A 19,112-nucleotide genomic window follows, 5' to 3' on the forward strand; every position below is an offset into this window, starting at 1 on the left:
ACCCTATTATATTATTGGGTATTGGCGACGAAATTTAAAATTTGGATTGACATTTAGGTTTTTACCATGATGCCGGTTACTTGTATGACTTTGTAAATAACTTTAACATAAATTAAAAGTGCAAAAGGAATATGATCGATTGCGCTTTTTATGTATATAAAGTGGGAAAAGATCGGACACATTTTCATTCTATTTTCTCGTCCCGTTCGGTAGTAAACAAGGAGAATTCAAAAAGATATAAAACCGTATCCTTACGACTCCCATAAACTGTTGTTAATTGTTTAAAATGCGATCAGGATATTTGAGCATTATTCGCTGAAGGTGTTCTATCTCCCCCCACCCTTATACTATGTTTATATATGTTACATGCATACGAAACAACCAACCGTATAACTTGTATCTTTTTTTTTCTATTTATAAGTCAGATACAACGACCTTGGGTGTTGGGAGGATACGATTAACAGAGCTATTCCAACTTTAGAAGGAACAGATCCGACTCTTATGGACAACTACACTACGAGAACCAATCCCATCCTAAAGTGCGCACGTGTGGCTTTGGCAAGAAATTACAAAATATTCGCTATACAGGTATGTAATGCTACTTAGTTATGGTAATGTTTAGTTGCTATAGACCAGAGATCGTTAACCGGTGTGCACGGTGCACCAAAATATGCCTGGGGTGCACCAGTGCAAAAGAGTATACAAGGGTGCACCACAAACTTCAAACATTTCCAGCAATAAAAATATATTAACGCATTTAAAAAAATGAGTATTGTTTTGTTAAAGTTTAGCACTTTTTTAACAAATTTAGTCACTTTTCTACAGTTTAGTCCCAAGTTTTTGGTCATTCCTTTGCGAAACCACTCCTCTCTTTAACCGCAAACCACGTGTTCCTATAATGATTTAGATTAGCGGTGCTTTTTGACTAAACAATAAATTATACTCGTACCCATTTCTCCTTAATGACGTCATTAGTTTTAGGTTAGAGCAAACAGGGGTACATGAGTTCACCATAACAACTTCACGGGTTCACCTATCTAAAAAAGTTTGAAGAGCACTGCACTCTGCTATAGATACACGACAAATACTGTCTCTTCAGTCCAAACGTTTAACAATTCTTACAACTCAAAACCCTAATACACGACGACGAACACTACATTAGAACCCAAATGGTTAAATCACCGTTGCATTAGAATCTATTGTATATAATAATTGGACCAGCGTTTACAATTCAAAACCTTAATACTTTTATATATACAGGATGGTGGTTGGTGTGCTAGCTCTGCTAATGCAAGGACAACGTACAAGAAATACGGTAGTTCTGCAGCTTGTGCAGCTGACGGAGAAGGCGGGCAATGGGCAAATCAAGTCTACGAAATTATTGGTAATTTTGATTCGTTTTGGTTAAAAGCATATTGTGTAAATGCATAGACAGGAGTATAGTATACACACAAAACATGAAACATAACATTAGTTTATACAGATAACGAATTTAACCCTTTTATCGACAACACAGGTAAGATGGTGTCTGGACAAACTGAAATAGAAGTCGCTTCAAACAAACAAGTGGCGTATTGGAACGTAATGTACAACACATGTCTGTCGGCTTTTCCTTACGAGGCTAGCGCCACAGCAACACCAAGCGATCAAAGTTTCCGGCATAGATTCAATGCTACCATCGTCGACATACAAAGATACAGCGTGCTTGTGAGATTGAAACGAACCGACCAAGATACGGGATGGGATAAAATGGCCATAACAGTGAACTGGGTGTTGTATGTACCCATCATGTAATTTATTACCGTCTATATCTTTGTACAATAGTATTTTTAAAACAATATTGCATCTATTGCATTTTACCCGCTGATTAAAATACGTGATGGACACGCTCTTATTTATATTAGTGGTGGCCTTACTACAGGAGTTCACCAAGACTTGTATATCTCCCCCCATCCTACTATAATACTAAAAAATATGAAGCATCAAACTGTAAACCCGTGTGATCCAAAATTGTAGCGTCACTTCCTTTCCCTTTCCTTTTACTTTATTATTATGACGTTTCAGTATACCTGTTGTTTAATGACTAACTGAAGTAGCAATGTCTTAAGGGTTGGGTTTAATAGTGTTGATCTATATAGGAACATCACCTGCTGCTTAGCTTGTTATGTTGTAAAACATACAATAAGTAATGTCTAAGGGTGGCGGAGTTACATATTCTGCATATAGTGATTATATATTATAACAAATAGTATATATGGTTACGCAGGGGTGATAAGGTAAATTAAAAATAAATACAAGATGTTATTGCTTATATTATTTCTACAGCTTCAATATTCCTATGTCCTTCCACGTAAGTATAAATTTTAAGTAAATAAATAAAAATCGATATAACTACTATGGTTTATAATGGTATATATAGTAGGGTGGGGGGAAGACGGGACATCTTTAGCACATAATATCCAAATTTTGTGATCGTGTTTTAAATAATTTATAAAGGTTTATGAGTCGTGAGGATACGGTTTTATAACTCTATGAATGCTTTTTATTTACTATACCAAATGAGACAAAAAAAATAAAATAAAACGATGTCCCATCTCCCCCCACCCTATTATATTATTGGGTATTGGCGACGAAATTTAAAATTTGGATTGACATTTAGGTTTTTACCATGATGCCGGTTACTTGTATGACTTTGTAAATAACTTTAACATAAATTAAAAGTGCAAAAGGAATATGATCGATTGCGCTTTTTATGTATATAAAGTGGGAAAAGATCGGACACATTTTCATTCTATTTTCTCGTCCCGTTCGGTAGTAAACAAGGAGAATTCAAAAAGATATAAAACCGTATCCTTACGACTCCCATAAACTGTTGTTAATTGTTTAAAATGCGATCAGGATATTTGAGCATTATTCGCTGAAGGTGTTCCATCTCCCCCCCACCCGTATACTATGTTTATATATGTTACATGCATAAGAAACAACCAATCGTATAACTTGTATCTTTTTTTCTATTTATAAGTCAGATACAACGATCTAGGGTGTTGGGGGGATGCGCGTGACAGAGCTATTGCAACTTTGGAAGGAACAGATTCGACTCTTATGGACAGTTATCATACAAGAACTAATCCGATCCTAAAGTGCGCACGTGTGGCTTTGGCAAGAAATTACAAAATATTCGCCGTACAGGTATATAATGCTTCTTAGTTAGGATAATGTTTAGGTGGTATAAAATACGCCACAAATGTTGACTTATAACCCAAACGGACGAGTCACTATTGCATTAGAATTTAATATATAATGAATATATCAGCGTTTACAATTCAAAGCCTTAATACTTTTATACAGAACGGTGGTTGGTGTGCCGGCTCTGCTAATGCAAGGTCAACGTACAAGAAATACGGTAGTTCTACAGCTTGTGCAGCTGACGGGGAAGGCGGTCCGGGTGCAAATCAAGTCTACGAAATTATTGGTAATTTTGATTCGTTTTGGTTAAAAGCATATTTAGATTTAACGCATAGACAGCGATATAGTATACACGCAAAACAAGAAAGTCAAACCATTTGTAATAACGAATTTAACCCTTTTATCGACAACACAGTTAAGATGGTGTCTGGACAAACTGAAATAGAAGTCGCTTCAAACAAACAAGTGGCGTATTAGAACGTATTGTACAACACATGTTTGTCGGCTTTTCCTTACGAGGCTAGCGTCACAGCGACACCAAGCGATCAAAGTTTCCCGCATAGATTCAATGTTACCATCGTCGACATACAAAGATACAGCGTGTTTGTTGGATTGAAACGAATCGATCAAGATACGGGATGGAATAAAATGCCCTTAACAGTGAACTGGGTGTTGTATGTACCCATCATGTAATTTATTACCGTCTATATCTTTGTACAATAGTATTTTTAAAACAATATTGCATCTATTGCATTTTACCCGCTGATTAAAATACGCGATTGACAAACACGCTCATATTCATATTAGTTGTTTCCTCACTACAGGAGTTCACCAAGACTTGTATATACATTACATCGCTTTACACACAATACTTGAAAATATAAAGCATCATACTGTATCCGTGTTAATCAAAACTCTTGCATCACTTCCTTTTCTTTTAACTTTAATCATTTTGACGTTTCAGTAATTCTGTGTTATTTAATGTTAAATGAAGAAACAACACAGCCTACAAGAGATATTTACATTTCTGGTATATATATTAGGGTGGGGGAAGATGGGACACTTTTAGCACCGAATATCCAAATATCCTGATCGTGTTTTAAACAATTAACAACGGTCCATGAGAGTCGTGAGGATACGTTTTTATTATTCTTTGACTGTTCTTCGTTTACTGCCATATAGGACGAGAAAATAGAATAAAAAGGTGTCCCATCTTCCCCGCCCTATATGTAAGTCGTGGTAACAATGTCTCAATGAAATAAAACAAGTGTTGGTTGTAATACTGTTAATATATAAAAAGTCACTTGTTGCTTAGCTTGTTATGTTGTAAAATATACAATCAATGTTTTTTACGAAACGGTAGTGGAGTTGGTGGAGTTGTAGTTAAATATTTTACATACCGATTATAATATATTATAACAAATATGTTGCGCAAGAATTATAAGATAAGTTAGGAATAAATACAAGATGGACGCTTTGGCACATATTATCCAAATATCTTGATCGTGTTTTAAACAATAACAACGGTCTATAAAAGTCTTGAGGACTTGCTGCATAAAATCCGCACAGTGCATCCACTAAACTTGGCGTTTTTAAATTTAGACAGCACATTTAAATTACCGGTGCAGATTATTGAAAAACAAAGAAAATAGAAAAAATATGAAAAACGGGACCATAGTACTTGTATACGCGTCACGCTGTTTTTTAATACTTGGAAAATATGAAGCATCAAACTGTATTCGGGTTATTCAAAACTTTTGCGTCACTTCCTTTTCTTTTAACTTTACTTATTACGACGTTTCAATAAATCTGTTTCATTTAATTATGGTCCTATGACACATTGCGTCAAAAGAAGATGGTTGTTATATGGTGTTAAATATAGACAACGGCCGGTTCATTCAGTATGGGTTTTGCTATAGACAGTCGATAGAATTTGCAAAAGGAAACCTACGAAAGTTAGCAAAGCTACGCAGTAAACATCGCTCTGCTTTTGTATTGTATTTTTTGCAATTATACCAATATAGCGTTGTTTTCTGTATTGTGATTTTGACCCTTTAATAAGTTATTTGCAACACACAGGTTCTGCAAGATAATTAACATATATTGCTGCGCTGGGGTTAATATGAGGTATATTACGAATAAACACAAAATGCTATCACTGATATTATTTCTACAGCTTCAATATTCCTATGTCCTTCCACGTAAGTACAATTTCAAGTAATGAATGAATGAATGTTTTTTTTGACTAACCAGGCGAGGAAATGACAGTCGTTATAACACGGGTGTTCTGTTCAACACACCAATGCCCGGGTACGAGAAACCACGTGTATATATGTTACTTTGTGGTTAAATATTTTGGAATGTTTTTTTTTTTCTGTAACGTATAGTTGAAAATTTGGCAACCAGTAAGGAACCATTTGGTTGAGGCAACTGCTGTTGAGTTTCTTTCCAAGGACCCACACGTCCATTAATGGTAAAAGCATAAAGCCTTTTGAAATCCGTAAACGTTATTGGCTGAAAGGCAGGCGCGCTAACCACTTTACCATGGTGTTAGACATGAAATAAAATTTCGTTTGGATGTGGTATACTGTATACTTAGAGAATGCGACTTATTTTGAATAAAAGTGAAATGTTACCTATTAACCACGTTTTTTTCATAATTTATATTCAAGTCAGATATAATGATCTGGGGTGTTGGTTGGACCGTTATACGGTGTCCAGAGCTGTTCCAGCATTGGAAGGAACAGATCCGACGCTTACAGGCAATTACCAATTAAGAACTGATGCCATCGAAAAGTGCGCTCGTGTTGCTTGGTCAAGAAACTACGAAGTATTCGCTATGCAGGTATTAGTGCTTCTTAGTTATCGTAATGTTTAGGTTATAGATATAAAGGAAGATTTTATCTGTATGCCCCATACGTCCGAGTGACCATTAGAAAATCGTTCACAATTTCAAACTCCTTTATACAGTCTGGTGGTTGGTGTGGCAGCTCTGCTAACGCAAGGTCAACGTATAAGAAATACGGTAACTCTTCAGTTTGTGCAGCTGACGGGAGAGGCGGACCTGGTGCAAATCAAGTCTACGAAATTCTTGGTAAATTTGACTCTGTATTTTGGCTGAAAGTATATTCGATTCAATTGCACAGATAAAACAGCAGTAAAGTATATATACACATTCGAGATATGAAACTTAACATTACTGTGTACATATATTCAACGAATTTAACCCTAATACAAACAACGCAGTTCGAACAGTGTCTGGACAATCTGAAAAAAAGCTCGTCTCAAACAACCAAGTGGCGTACTGGAACGTAATGTACAAAACATGTTTATCGGCTCCACCAATGAAAGTAAGCGCCACAGCGACACCAAGCGATCAAAGTTTCCCGCATAGATTCAATGTTACCATCGTCGACATTCAAAGATACAGCGTGCTTGTTAGATTGAAACGAATCGATCAAGATACGGGATGGGATAAAATGCCCATAACAGTGAACTGGGTGTTACGTGATCTAGAGTTGTAACATATTACCGTCTATATCTTTGTACAACATTATTTACAAATCGTAACTCCAGACTACAGCATCTTCCCCTTTAATTAAATACGCGATGGGCAAACACGCTCTTATATAGGCCTATATAATTTGTGGCCCTTTTACAGGAGTTTACTAATACCTTTTAATATGTACGTCAAATTGCCTTATACATAATATTTGGAACATACATACTGTATTATTTTTATAAATATATTCATAAAGGCGTAAGCACAAAACTATAATAAAATATTACAAAACGTGTATCTTGGTGCTGAATTAATTCATGTCTTGCTGGGAGCGTTGGTGGGCTGTCGTATATTTTAAAATACGCCCTGGTTCCAACTGATGCGACTTGCTGCAAAATCCGCACATAGTGCAATCTCTTAAACTTGGCGTTTTTTGAATTCAAGAGAGCACTTTTGAATCGCCGATGCAATTAAAAGTATTGAAAAACAAACGAAACGAAAAAGTGAGCATTAATACTTGTATATACGTTACGCTAGTTTTAACATAATACTAATATGAAGCATCAAACTGTATCCGTGTGACCCAAAACTTTAGCCTCACTTCCTTTTCATTTAACTTTACCTATTACGACCTTTTTAGTAAACCTGTGTTGTTTAATTTCCTAGTCCAATGACGCATTGAGTTAAAAAAAGGGTTGGTTGTAATATACTGTTAATCTAGACAACAGCCGGTTCATTTAGTATAGGTTTTGCTGTAGAATAGTCGATAGAATTTGCAAAAAGGGGAGTCTATATTGCTGCGCTGGGGTTATGAGATATATTACGAATAAACACAAAATGCTATCAATGATATTATTTCTACAGCTTCAATATTCCTATGTCCTTCCACGTAAGTACAATTTTAAATGATAAAGTTTTTTTTGATTCAACACACGAGAAAATGACAGTCGCTACATAACACGGGTGTTCTGTTTCACACATCCCTACCCGGGTACAGTAACCACGCATGTAACTTTGAGGATAAATATTTAGAATATTTTTTTTACACTGATGGGTTGAGGCACCTGAGGTAAAGTTTCTTTCCAAGGACCCACACGCCCACTGTTGGTAGAAGCATCAAGCATTGTAACCCGTAAACACCGGCTAAGAGGCAGACGCACGCTATAACCACTTTAAACGACTTGTCTTGACGAAAACTGAAATTTTACTTACTAACGACGTCTTTTTTTACTTTTTTTTTATTTAAGTCAGATATAATGATCTGGGGTGTTGGACGGACATGGCTCTGTCCAGAGCTATTCCAACTTTGGAAGGAACTGATCCAACTCTTTCAGACAATTACAAAATAAGAAGTGACCCCATTCTAAAATGCGCACGTGTGGCTTGGGCAAGAAAATACGAAGTATTCGCCGTACAGGTACAATGCTTCTAAGTTATATGCTATTGCTTCGATTCTATAGACACAAGACGATTTAATCTGTATAACCCAAACGTCCGAGTAACCTTTAGATGTCCGGCGCCGTGGCATAGTGCTGGTTAGCGCGCGCGCCTGACTGTATAACCAATTAGTAATGGGTTTAAGGCTCGACGCTGCTACCATTGTGGGCGTATGTGTCCTTGGGCAAGACACTTAACGACAATTGCTCCAACCCAGTGGTCACTGATGGGTTGTCAAAATTATCAGCCATATACATGAAATAAAATTTTAAAAACCCCAAAAAAATAATTACCCGCAAAGTAACATACATGGTATAAGGCTGGCACGAGGTGTTAAACCTGTTCGATAACGACTGTTGTTTTCCGGCCACATGAGGATAAAGTAAGTTACATTCATTAGAATATCTTTTACAATTTTAAACTCCTTTATACAGTTTCATGGTTGGTGTAGCAGCTCTGCTAATGCAAGGTCCACGTATAAGAAATACGGTAACTCTTCACGTTGTACAACCGACGGGACAGGCGGGCCGAGTGCAAATCAAGTCTACGAATTTCTTGGTAAGTTTGACTCTGTATTTTGGCTGAAAGTATTTTCGATTCAAATGCACAGATAAAGCAGTAACACATTCAAAAAATGAAACTGAGCGTTAGTCGGTTAGTGTGTACGAATTTAACCCTAATACAAACAACACAGTTAAGATGGTGTCTGGACAAACCGAAATAGAACTCGCTTCAAACAAACAAGTGGCGTATTGGAACGTATTGTACAACACATGTTTGTCGGCTCCACCAATGAAAGTAGGCGCCACAGCGACACCAAGCGATCAAAGTTTCCCGCATAGATTCAATGTTACCATCGTCGACATACAAAGATACAGCGTGCTTGTTACATTGAAACGAATCGATCAAGATACAGGATGGGATAAAATGCCCATAACAGTGAACTGGGAGTTACGTGATCTAGAGTTGTAACATATTACCGTCTATATCTTTGTACAACATTATTTACAAGTCGTAACTCCAGACTACAGCATACCTTTTATGCTAACCAAAATACGCGATGGACAAAAACACTCCTATGTTTATTATTTGTAGCCTTACTACAGGAATTTACTAATACATGTATATATATATACGTCAAATTGCCTTATACATAATATTTGAAAAATACTGCTTAATTGTTGTTTATGTTTAAGTCAGATACAATAATCTGAGGTGTGAAAGAAAGATTGCGCGTCCCAGAGCTATTTCAACTTTAAAAGGGACCGATCCGACTCCCACAGGCAGTTACTGATGCTCAAAAACTGACACCCGCTAATAATTAATGCGCACGTATTTGCTTTGACAAGAAATTTCGCAACCGTGTGGTTCACTACCCAGCGTCACTTCCCTTTTATTTCACTTTATTTATTACGTTGAAACCGTTGTTGTTTAAGCGTATAGCTTATTGACGCATTGAGATAAACAAGGATTGTTTGTAATATACTGTTAATCTAGACGACAGCCGCTTCATTTAGTGGGTTTCGCTATAAAATAATTGATATATTAGGGTGGGGAAAGATGGGACACCTTTAGCACATAATATCTAAATATCCTAATCGTGTTTTAAACAATTAACAACGGCCTATGGGAGTCGTATGGATACACTTTTATAATTCTTTAAAAGTTCTTTGTTTACTACTAAATGGGACGAGAAAATGAAACTAAAAAGTGTCCCATCTTCCCCCATCTCACTGTACAACAAGGAAAGGCCACGGAATTTAGCGAAGTTACGTAATATAGCCTACAGTGCTCTGTATTTTGTATTTTTTTCTTTTCTATACTGTAATTTTTACTGTTTAAGCTAATTATGGTTTGAAAAAGCAAAATGAATATGTAGCTCAAGTTATTAGGTATATGCAGGATTCTGTAGGATAAATAATGAATGAGGTTGCGGGGTTAAGATATATTAAGAACAAATGCAAGATGCTACCACTGATATTATTTCTACAGCTTCAATATTCTTATGTCCTTCCACGTAAGTACAATTTTGAGCAATTAATAAATATTTGTTTTTTGACTTGCTAGAAAATGACAGTCGTAAGGACACAGATGTTTAGTTACACCCCATGCCCGGCTACAAATTACCACGTACATGTAACTTTAAGAATAAAAATTTAAAGGTTTTTTTTCTTAAAGAACCACTGGGTTGAGGCAGCTGCTGTTTAGTGTTTTTCCCAAAGACACGCAAGTCCACTAATGGTAAAAGCACCAAGCCTTATAATTCGTAAACGCTGGGCAAAGAAGAATATATAGTAGGGTGGAGAAGATGGGACACCTTTAGCACATAATATCCAGAAATCCTGATCGTGTTTTAAACAATTAACAACGGTCATGAGAGTCATGGGGATATATAGTTTCATATTCATTGAATATTCCTTGTTTACTACTAAATAGGACAAAAAATAGAGTTAAAAAGTGCCCCATCTTCCCCCATCCTACTGTATATATTTGTATACACAGAACAACCGATCGTAACTTTTATGTATTTCTTATATTTTAGTCACACTCAACAGCCTGGGGTGTTGGACGGACGTGACGCTGTCTAGAGCTATTCCAACTATGGAAGGGACCGATCCGACTCTTTCAGGCAGTTACCGTCATAGAACTGATGCCATCCAAAAGTGCGCACGTGTTGCTTTGGCAAGAAATTACGAAGTATTTGGCATAGAGGTATATAATGCTTCTTAGTTATGATAATGTTTGGGTTCTATAGATACGCGACGAATACTGTCTATAATAGTTCAAACGGTCAACAACATTTACGATTCAAAACTCTAACACAGAACAGTGGTTGGTGCGCAAGCTCCGCTAACGCAAGGTCAACGTACAAGAAATACGGCAATTCTACAAATTGTGCAGCCAACGGGGAAGGCGGGATGTTTGCACTTCAAGTCTACGAAATTATTGGTAAATTTGTCTACAAGCATATTGTAATTTAAACCCATAGGTAAAGCAGTATATAGTATACACATATATATAAAACATAACATCAGCGTGCTATAAGGATGAGCGAATTCAACCCTTATATCGACAACACAGGTAAGATGGTGTTTGGACAAACTGAAATAGAACTCGCCTCAAACAAACAAGTGGTGGACGGAAACCTAATGTACAAAACATGTTTGTCGGCTATACCTTTTAAAGTGAGGGCCACAGCAACACCAAGCGATCAAAATTCCCCGCTTAGATTCAATGTTACCATCGTCGACATACAAAGATACAGCGTGTTTGTTACATTAAAACGAATCGATCAAGATACGGGATGGGATAAAATGCCAGTAACAGTGAACTGGGTGTTAAATGTACCAGACTAGATGTAATTTATTGCCGTGTGTACCGAACTTTCACGATACTTAAAAATCACATATCCATTATTACTGAGTTCAATTATGTCATTACAGCCCATGCCAAATGAATACATTTGGCAGCCTTTTCTTGCTTTTGTAAACATCTATATATATATACCCTTTACAATGTATTATTATTTCTTTAGATATAAATCATGTGGGCCTATGTACAAAATTATATTAAAATATTACGAAATCTATTGTCTTATCCAACCTAAATTACATTGATGTGAGCTGAACTAATTCATGCAACTTGTTGGGAGTTTTGGTGGGCTGTCGTACATCTTAAAATATCCCTTGGTTTCAACTAATGCAACTTGTCGCATATATAACCCGCACAGTACAACCTCTTAAACTTGGCGTTTTTAAAGACAGCACTTTTATATCGCCGGTGCAAAGTTTTGAAAAAACAAACGAAATGGAAAAAAATCTTATTCGTGTTAACACACCTATGTTATAAACATATGTTTGTATCGGAGTACGTATAGTAATTTTCTATTTTTGACGTGAAACAACTGAGTTTGTGAACGGATTCTGATTTGCTACTAAGTCATAGATAACCTAATCGGCAATAAAGTATAAAGTTTCTATGTACTTGCCACGTTCGATGACGTAAATTTCGTTAGAGCGAAAACCGGTTTCAGACATTTCACAAAACCTTAGTGACGTTGTTGGTCGAGTTCTGAGAGGAAATAAGCAATACCTGTCGAAAAAAATGAATTTTAAGTGTGAGTATGAATTTTTAGGTGTTTATTTAATCCGTCCTTGTGTTATAATTCTGTGACTGCCAAATTGTGTTGCGTTTTAAAATACCACTGCTCTGTGATCCAAATTATTGTTAATTGACTACATGATGTGAAAACGTGTATTTTCTTTGTAATTTAACGTTAATTGTGCCCTGCTATTTTTTACAGGCATTTCTACATTGCTTGCACTGGTTGGTATTGCCAACGCTGTGCAACTGGACTCAGTTTTAACGACTGAAAACAGCAAACAACTAATTTCCAAGTTTAAGGTTGGCACTGAACTTACTAACTTCTAAACATTAACACTAAAGGATACTGATATAGTGATATATTCTTACAATACTTATCTACATTTGATACCTCTGCCATTATTTATAGATGTCATAGTTTTATTTAGGCTTTTTATTCGATCGTTCCAAAATGTTTATATAAATTAGTAACTTTAAGTTGGTAAGAATAAACCTCTGCATTTACCAATTATCCCGATATATAATGGTTTTATTTGGGCTTTTTATTCGGTTATTTCTGTTATATAAAAAATAAATAATTTAAAGCTTACTTACTCTGGTTATTTGTCCCAGGCACCATACAAGACATTGGAAGATGCACATTACTCAATTGTTGGCCTGAAGAGTTATCAGCAAGGAGGTGCAGTTGCTTCTGCAGAAAAAGAGGTAAAACGTTAATGGGCTCCAAACCTGGGATGGTAGGCCTACCCTAGAAATGTTTAAAATGCATTATTTAAAAAAACCTAAAACTATTGGATTGGTTTTATAGGAATAATTGCCTATTACTACCTTCATTGCGTTTTGCCAAATTGGTGCCAAAGTTCAAACTGCTACAAAAATGTACTACAAAAATAACATCATTTTTGCTGGAAGGTCTGTGTTTGTATTGTAACAGACTAACAGTCAACGACTTGTGTGTAAATTTTTTTTCATCTCAATTTTAGTCAATAAAAATGCGCTATTTAAATTCTTCAAAACCGCAAATACCTAGGACTTTAACCTGCTTCGAAAGTTGTGAAAATATAAAAATGAAATCAAATATAAAGCCTACTAACCAGTTAACCATAACTGTTTTCCAGGCTGCTTGCAAACTTGTGAAAACTGTAGACACCAAATCTTTGACATCAATCTTCTATGCTGCCACTACTCAAGCAGAGATCCCAGCTTGCAAAGTAAGTGCCTTTTTCTTGAGTCATTTAATCCCCACAAATCAAAGGTTTAAGATAGTATAGATAGTTGTATTAAGGCACATCCCCACAGCAGCATAACATGGTAATAATGACTAACAAGGTCAAACACAGGACAGCATGGGAAAGGTGCCCATTAAAAAAGGAAGAAGGCAAAATCAATGAAGCATGAATAAAAAGATAACATTGGGGAGGGGTAGCACTTTAATACATAGGAACTTAAGCAAGAGTCCTACCATCCAGTTGTTAGGATGTTGCACCCGTATATGTGTTTCTCAAACCAACATCAATTCACAACACATATATTACAATATATATACACATATACAATACAATAATATATGTATCCAATATAAAGCTTCTATTAAAATAAATTGTGCAAGTTGTGTTTTATTATTATTAAAATGTTTTTAACAAGTTTCAAATCAACAGCACGAGTTCAACAGCGAGACCCTAGAGTTTGTGAAAGGAAAAATTTCTGAGACTTCAGATGTTAAAACTATTTACGAAGCTGTTTCTATCTTGAAGAGTTTGGGAAAAGCAGGTAAACACCGCAAGAAATTTAACTGGCAACACTGTAGTTGTAATCATAGACACGCAACAATGATATAAAAGTTGTGCAACACATGCATTCATGCTCTGAGTAGGTTGTGAATCACACCTTGTGATACCCTCTCCCCACTTATAGCTAAAATAAATAATGTGGGGACACTCATTACTGTACACATGGGGCCTAACATGTGAAGCGATAACATTGCAATTAAAGATAATAACATGGGGAAAAAGATCAGATCAGGGTTAGACTCGCGGAATTTCTTACAGGATACTTTTTTTATACAAAAAAAAACATGGAGAAATTGCCTAAAGAGCACCATAGTTTTTTATAAGATATTAGACCTGATGCCAATTTACTAATCCTTGTATGTTTCAGTTGACAGCGATGAAGTGATCTCAGTCCTTCTAGCTGCAGTAAAAGCCGACAACAGTGTCTTGGCTTCATCCCTTGCACTACTCACTGCGTCTCAGCTCTCCAAACCAAACTTATCATCCCTGCTTAAATCTGTGGATGTTGAGGTAAGATCTCTACTACAGATTTCAACTGATACATAATACAATTACTTGTAAAATGTCCTTTGCCACGGTGATTTAAGCACCCCCCCTAGACCAGAGGGTACATGTTCAATGCTCGACGCCACTATTGTGGGAAGTTTGCGACCTTAGGCGCAAAAGCCGTGTTAGAACAAATACTGTTGCCCTGTTTGTGACTAAAGGCAGACAGTTACGAATAACCCTGTATACTTCATAGATAAACTAGAGCACTAAGCTAAATTTACCAAATTGCATTCCATGTCTCATGGTATAACTTCCGTTAATTTCTGTTCTCGGATTTAATTCTTAATATTTTTCTATATTAACAGGATATGGCAGCACAAGCTGATGAACTGAGTGAAAGATATCTTCACTTTGACAACGATCTCGCTGTAACTGCCACCTTCCTCTCTGCTGCCATTAGTCTCCCAGCTAAAAGCCTTCCAATCAGTAATGTAAGTTCCTCAAAAGTTCAAACATTTTTGAGGTTTTAACCAACTAATATAAATATTGTGTATATCACTGTTGGAAAAAAAAGGGTTTTAGGCAAAAAATTGCGACCTTTAAAGTAGTATGTGCCTTATTCAGATAACCCTTTCCTTACCTAAACCATAGATTAATCCAAAATTAATAAAGCCAGTTTGTATTACTAACTTGATCTTTTAATAAAAAAGCACCTCCTAAATTAGCCCCTAATAAAATATAAAAAATCAACTTAATCTTGTTTGAAATGTCTGCCACTACGTTACATTCTAATGACATTCATACATCCAATTTCAGGACCAAGTTATTCTGTTTTCCAACTTTGTACTTCGCCACAAGAACTCTGTATCTAGCATCAAAGAAGCGTCCTTGCTTGTATCTGCTCTTGCAAAAGTGGCTTCTGCATCACAGATTGCTGTTGGGAAAGCCCAACTTATATCTGGAACCTCTCTTTCAGAAGCTAACCCATCTATTAAGGTAGAAATGGATTGTTTGCAGCAATTGATATTTGGACCACACAATAATATAAAAAAACATTGCCATATTAGCATTAAAACCTATTTTGACAATAGTGTGAAAAAAACATAGTTTTACTAAAGCAAGACTCCATTCTATATGGGTAAGGTTCTTGCAGAGACCTTTGCCTCAATTAGGGTTTGAGGATACCCAAAACTCATCCAATAAATTCGTTTCCAACCTTACATACATTATCCCTCCAGGTTTCTATCTTGAATGTATTTGGGCAACCAATACCCAACCTTTCAGTGAAAGCCGAATCCATCATCCGTGCTTCTGATAACGAAGTTTTGTTGTCTAATGCTGCGTTTAAAGTTGATGAGAATATGAATTACCAACTTCTATTCTGGAAAAACAAACCAAAGAGTGGCTTTTATGATGTCACACTTGCGTAAGTGACACTTTGTTAACTTTATACAAACAACGCATGCTTACCTATTGATGTTGGGGGGCATGCCATGCTGTTTAAACCATCAGTGTCTTTATTAAGCATTCAACTTTATACCCGAAGCAACTTTTACCCTGCTGTTTGGTGTCTAAAGAAACAGCAGAGCTACGTAAATTGAATTTACTATATTGATTATTGAGATTCCCTATGTGTGTCTATGAGTGTAACTGTATTTTAACCCTGCACCCCAGATTTTACTAACCTTAAAAAACATACCCCTTATGTAAAACCAAAAAACATTCATCTCTAAAGCTTATATTATTCTCTCAGTGCTTCCTCACCAAAAGCTACCTTGGTCGGCGTCTCTGAGGTTGAATTTCGGGTGAAAATCACGACCAAAATGGCTCTCACCAACCTAGAGATTGGGACAGCTGAGAAAGATCAAGTCACTCCAACTTTGAACAGGTGATTGTTCCACCACTGTGTTGATTGTTGCGTCATAATCTATCAAATGTATGAAATATTTAGGTGCACAAAACACATGTTTTTGGGGGGTTTTAATACAAACATTATAGCTCATATCATGTCATATGTATATCATAATATATGACACACTTTATTTTTAAATTTTAGTAACTTTATTTTTAGTAACAGTAACTTTAAGCTTCTTTTATTATTGAATATGGTCTTAGTATTGGGCCGAAAAATAATGTAGTCATATTTATTTAAATTGTAACTCGTATTTGGTTAATACAAATATTACAGCTCATATGTAAGACACAATGTTCTGTATTTTAAACATTACAATAAATTTCAACTCGTAAAACCAGTTTATTTAAATTTTAACTCGTAATGGATATATTTAACTCCCTCGCTTCATGTTTTCAGCCTTAAATACGGTGGTAAAACCGAGTCGATGTCAGCTGACACTCAACAAAGAATTATCATGAAGTTTCAAGTCCAAGACACTACAGACAAATCTCTTATCACTCCACACCAGGTAAAAAGAAATCTGTTTCAATACGGTTCAGAATTAATTAAAAAACTGGCACAAACTTAGTCAATTAATGATTAAAACACTACAAGACTAACATAAGAAGCATTAAATTCAGATTTTTCTGTTTGATAGGAAAATTATATTAATAAAAATTATGAAGGCAAATTGTATTGTTAAAATGTATGTACTTAGTAACTGTATACATTTAACTATTCTGCTACTCACCAGGCATAATGTAAGAATTAGCTTTAATATAACAACATTACTCGTTACAACACCAATGTATCGTCTGCCATTAAGCAAGTCTTCATTAGGGATTAATGCTACAAAACCTAATCTATTATTATGTCTTAACAGTCCCATTTCCATTTTTTGAAAACCACAATAAAAAGCAATGCAACACCATAACTTAAAAATTCTTAAACTTGAAAAAAAAAATTACCACCAATCACCATCTAACTAACAAATACACAATCCACCAGGCATTCGTCCGTTTTGTCAGCTCAACCGGCCAAGAAATTATATTTGTTGCCGAACACGACAAAACTTTAACATACAAGTTTGAGATTGACCTTGCCACTGCTGGTCGCGAACAATTTAACTCGGCGTCGGGAAAATACTCGATGCATCTGATTGTTGGTGACGCAACCATCTCCAACCCTGTGTTCTGGAAATTCGTAAGTAAAGATAAAAAGTTTAATAAATAGTTGTTGTAAAAACATAATCTGTTCTATAAGGGTGATGTTTTTATTTAAGGACATAGGATTTAGTCTAGATTCAGATACAGAGTCCGAACTCTGGTATAAATCCCATATGCCATCTGTAACTTCACCATAAGACTTAGTTAACCTATACTATATGAAATAGAAATGCCGCAAATTTATAATAAACGTTAGTATTGAAACCAAAGTGGCCAAAATCCAAAATAAATCCAACAAAGCAAACTGCAGTCTTCCTTAAAACATTTATGCCAAAACGTTTAAAAACTTTGTACTGTACATCAAATGTATAATATTACGATTGCCATACTTACATTATAATTTTCCCAGGGTGACATTAACCTGAAACTTGGTGAAGCAAAGAAATCGAAATCTTCATTCGAGAGTCATTATTCAGCGAAACCCGAAATCCAACACACATTCCGACTGCCAGAAGAAAGGCCACCAGTGTTTGTGTCTCAAGCTTTCACAGTTGCTTGCCTTCTTCCTATTGTGTTGCTGTTCATCTTCGTAAGTTGACAATTTTAAATATTTATATAAAAGTCAAAGTATATGGATGAGGTCCTGTAGTATGGCACACCAAACGACCTGCGATTTAGGACAGAGTTGGCCCATTACCCCAACATTATGTATGCACATTTTATTTAATAAGGGTGAGGTCTTATAGTGTCACACATCATTGGGTCTGGAATTTTGGGCCAAAGTTGCCCAAACCCTAACATCAAAACCTTTATATTAAAGTAAGAAGAAAATTAGATCATCATAATTAAATTAGATCATTATAATTTTAGTTGCTATCTCTACCTATATAGGATACCCATATAACTTATTTCTGTTTAACACAGTGGGCTAAGGTTGGTGCAAATCTTGGAAAGTTGAAACTTGCTCCAAAGAACATCATCTTTCATGCTGGACTTATCGGTGAGTACGTTTGTTATATTGTGTCTAAGAGTCTATCACACAAATTATACAGATTTGTGCAAAATGTTTTTAAATGTGTTTTACTTGTTTTCTGAGACTGCGCTGCCTGTAATTCCTATTGCTGTAAATATTATTTGTCTCTTGGGGTAGATTACCGAAAAACTTATTTATAACAAATAAATTGGCATACCCATATAGTTTAATTGACTTTTTTAAACCAATATCTTAATATAAATATTTACCTTTTTTAGGAATCTTTGTTCTTTATTATTTCTGCTGGAAGAGCCTTGATATGTTCACAACGGTTCAGTATCTATTTGGCGTGGGAGCTGTTACGTTTGTATTTGGCAACTCCGTCTTGTCAGATATAGCTAACAACCGCTGACGAAGAACTATGAAACAAAATTAGAATAGAAATTTGGAAGCATATTACATATTACGGCGTCTTGTTTTCGAAGCATATCTTGGATCGAAATAAAATGACTACATTAGTACTAGATTATGTGTGTTTAAGTTCATTAAACGAATATCAATTATCTCGAAT

General features: G+C 35.7%; 5 protein-coding genes across 8 annotated transcripts in view; all 5 read left to right on the forward strand.

The window, feature by feature from the left end:
• The window catches only part of LOC108951050, a 16,205-nt gene extending 11,928 nt beyond the window's left edge, over positions 1-4,277 (forward strand). The window contains exons 1-3 of one of the 3 annotated variants that reach the window (XM_026840472.1): positions 2,272-2,350; positions 3,023-3,189; positions 3,349-4,277. In XM_026840472.1, the coding sequence (XP_026696273.1) occupies positions 2,299-2,350; positions 3,023-3,189; positions 3,349-3,663 (534 nt within the window). In that variant the 5' untranslated portion in view covers positions 2,272-2,298 and the 3' untranslated portion in view covers positions 3,664-4,277. Of the gene's footprint in view, positions 1-2,271; positions 2,351-3,022; positions 3,190-3,348 lie in introns of those variants that run through there. The other 2 variants (XM_026840476.1, XM_026840475.1) reach the window with 2 other exon arrangements.
• LOC113475752 lies at positions 232-1,994 on the forward strand. The gene is made up of 3 exons (XM_026840477.1): positions 232-588; positions 1,261-1,384; positions 1,517-1,994. The coding sequence occupies exons 1-3, from the start codon at positions 502-504 to the stop codon at positions 1,792-1,794; spliced, it is 489 nt and encodes a 162-aa protein (XP_026696278.1). The 5' UTR covers positions 232-501; the 3' UTR covers positions 1,795-1,994.
• Positions 4,278-4,332: 55 nt separating the features above from the next.
• On the forward strand, positions 4,333-9,731 carry LOC113475751. Of its 2 annotated transcripts, none has more exons than XM_026840470.1 (4): positions 4,333-5,387; positions 5,859-6,031; positions 6,157-6,280; positions 8,820-9,731. In XM_026840470.1, exons 1-4 carry the CDS (start codon positions 5,309-5,311, stop codon positions 9,095-9,097), a joined length of 654 nt encoding a protein of 217 aa, XP_026696271.1. In that variant the 5' UTR covers positions 4,333-5,308; the 3' UTR covers positions 9,098-9,731. The 2 variants fall into 2 exon arrangements, with proteins under 2 accessions (XP_026696271.1, XP_026696270.1); XM_026840469.1 differs by lacking the exon at positions 8,820-9,731 and adding an exon at positions 6,433-8,368 and having other exon boundaries at positions 4,337-5,387.
• Positions 9,732-9,800: 69 nt separating this feature from the next.
• Positions 9,801-12,222, forward strand: LOC100178911. The gene is made up of 4 exons (XM_002120049.3): positions 9,801-10,142; positions 10,668-10,837; positions 10,951-11,074; positions 11,207-12,222. Exons 1-4 carry the CDS (start codon positions 10,046-10,048, stop codon positions 11,479-11,481), a joined length of 666 nt encoding a protein of 221 aa, XP_002120085.1. The 5' UTR covers positions 9,801-10,045; the 3' UTR covers positions 11,482-12,222.
• LOC100176594 (dolichyl-diphosphooligosaccharide--protein glycosyltransferase subunit 2-like) lies at positions 12,127-19,067 on the forward strand. Its single transcript, XM_002121832.5, has 15 exons — positions 12,127-12,242; positions 12,429-12,529; positions 12,842-12,934; positions 13,348-13,440; positions 13,888-13,999; positions 14,387-14,529; positions 14,874-14,999; positions 15,325-15,504; positions 15,747-15,934; positions 16,262-16,396; positions 16,820-16,931; positions 17,411-17,605; positions 17,978-18,157; positions 18,493-18,568; positions 18,820-19,067. The coding sequence occupies exons 1-15, from the start codon at positions 12,230-12,232 to the stop codon at positions 18,951-18,953; spliced, it is 1,881 nt and encodes a 626-aa protein (XP_002121868.1). The 5' UTR covers positions 12,127-12,229; the 3' UTR covers positions 18,954-19,067.
• Positions 19,068-19,112: the final 45 nt, after the last annotated feature.

The sequence above is a fragment of the Ciona intestinalis genome, chromosome 2 (assembly GCF_000224145.3).
Source record: "Ciona intestinalis chromosome 2, KH, whole genome shotgun sequence".
Classification (NCBI taxonomy): domain Eukaryota; kingdom Metazoa; phylum Chordata; class Ascidiacea; order Phlebobranchia; family Cionidae; genus Ciona; species Ciona intestinalis.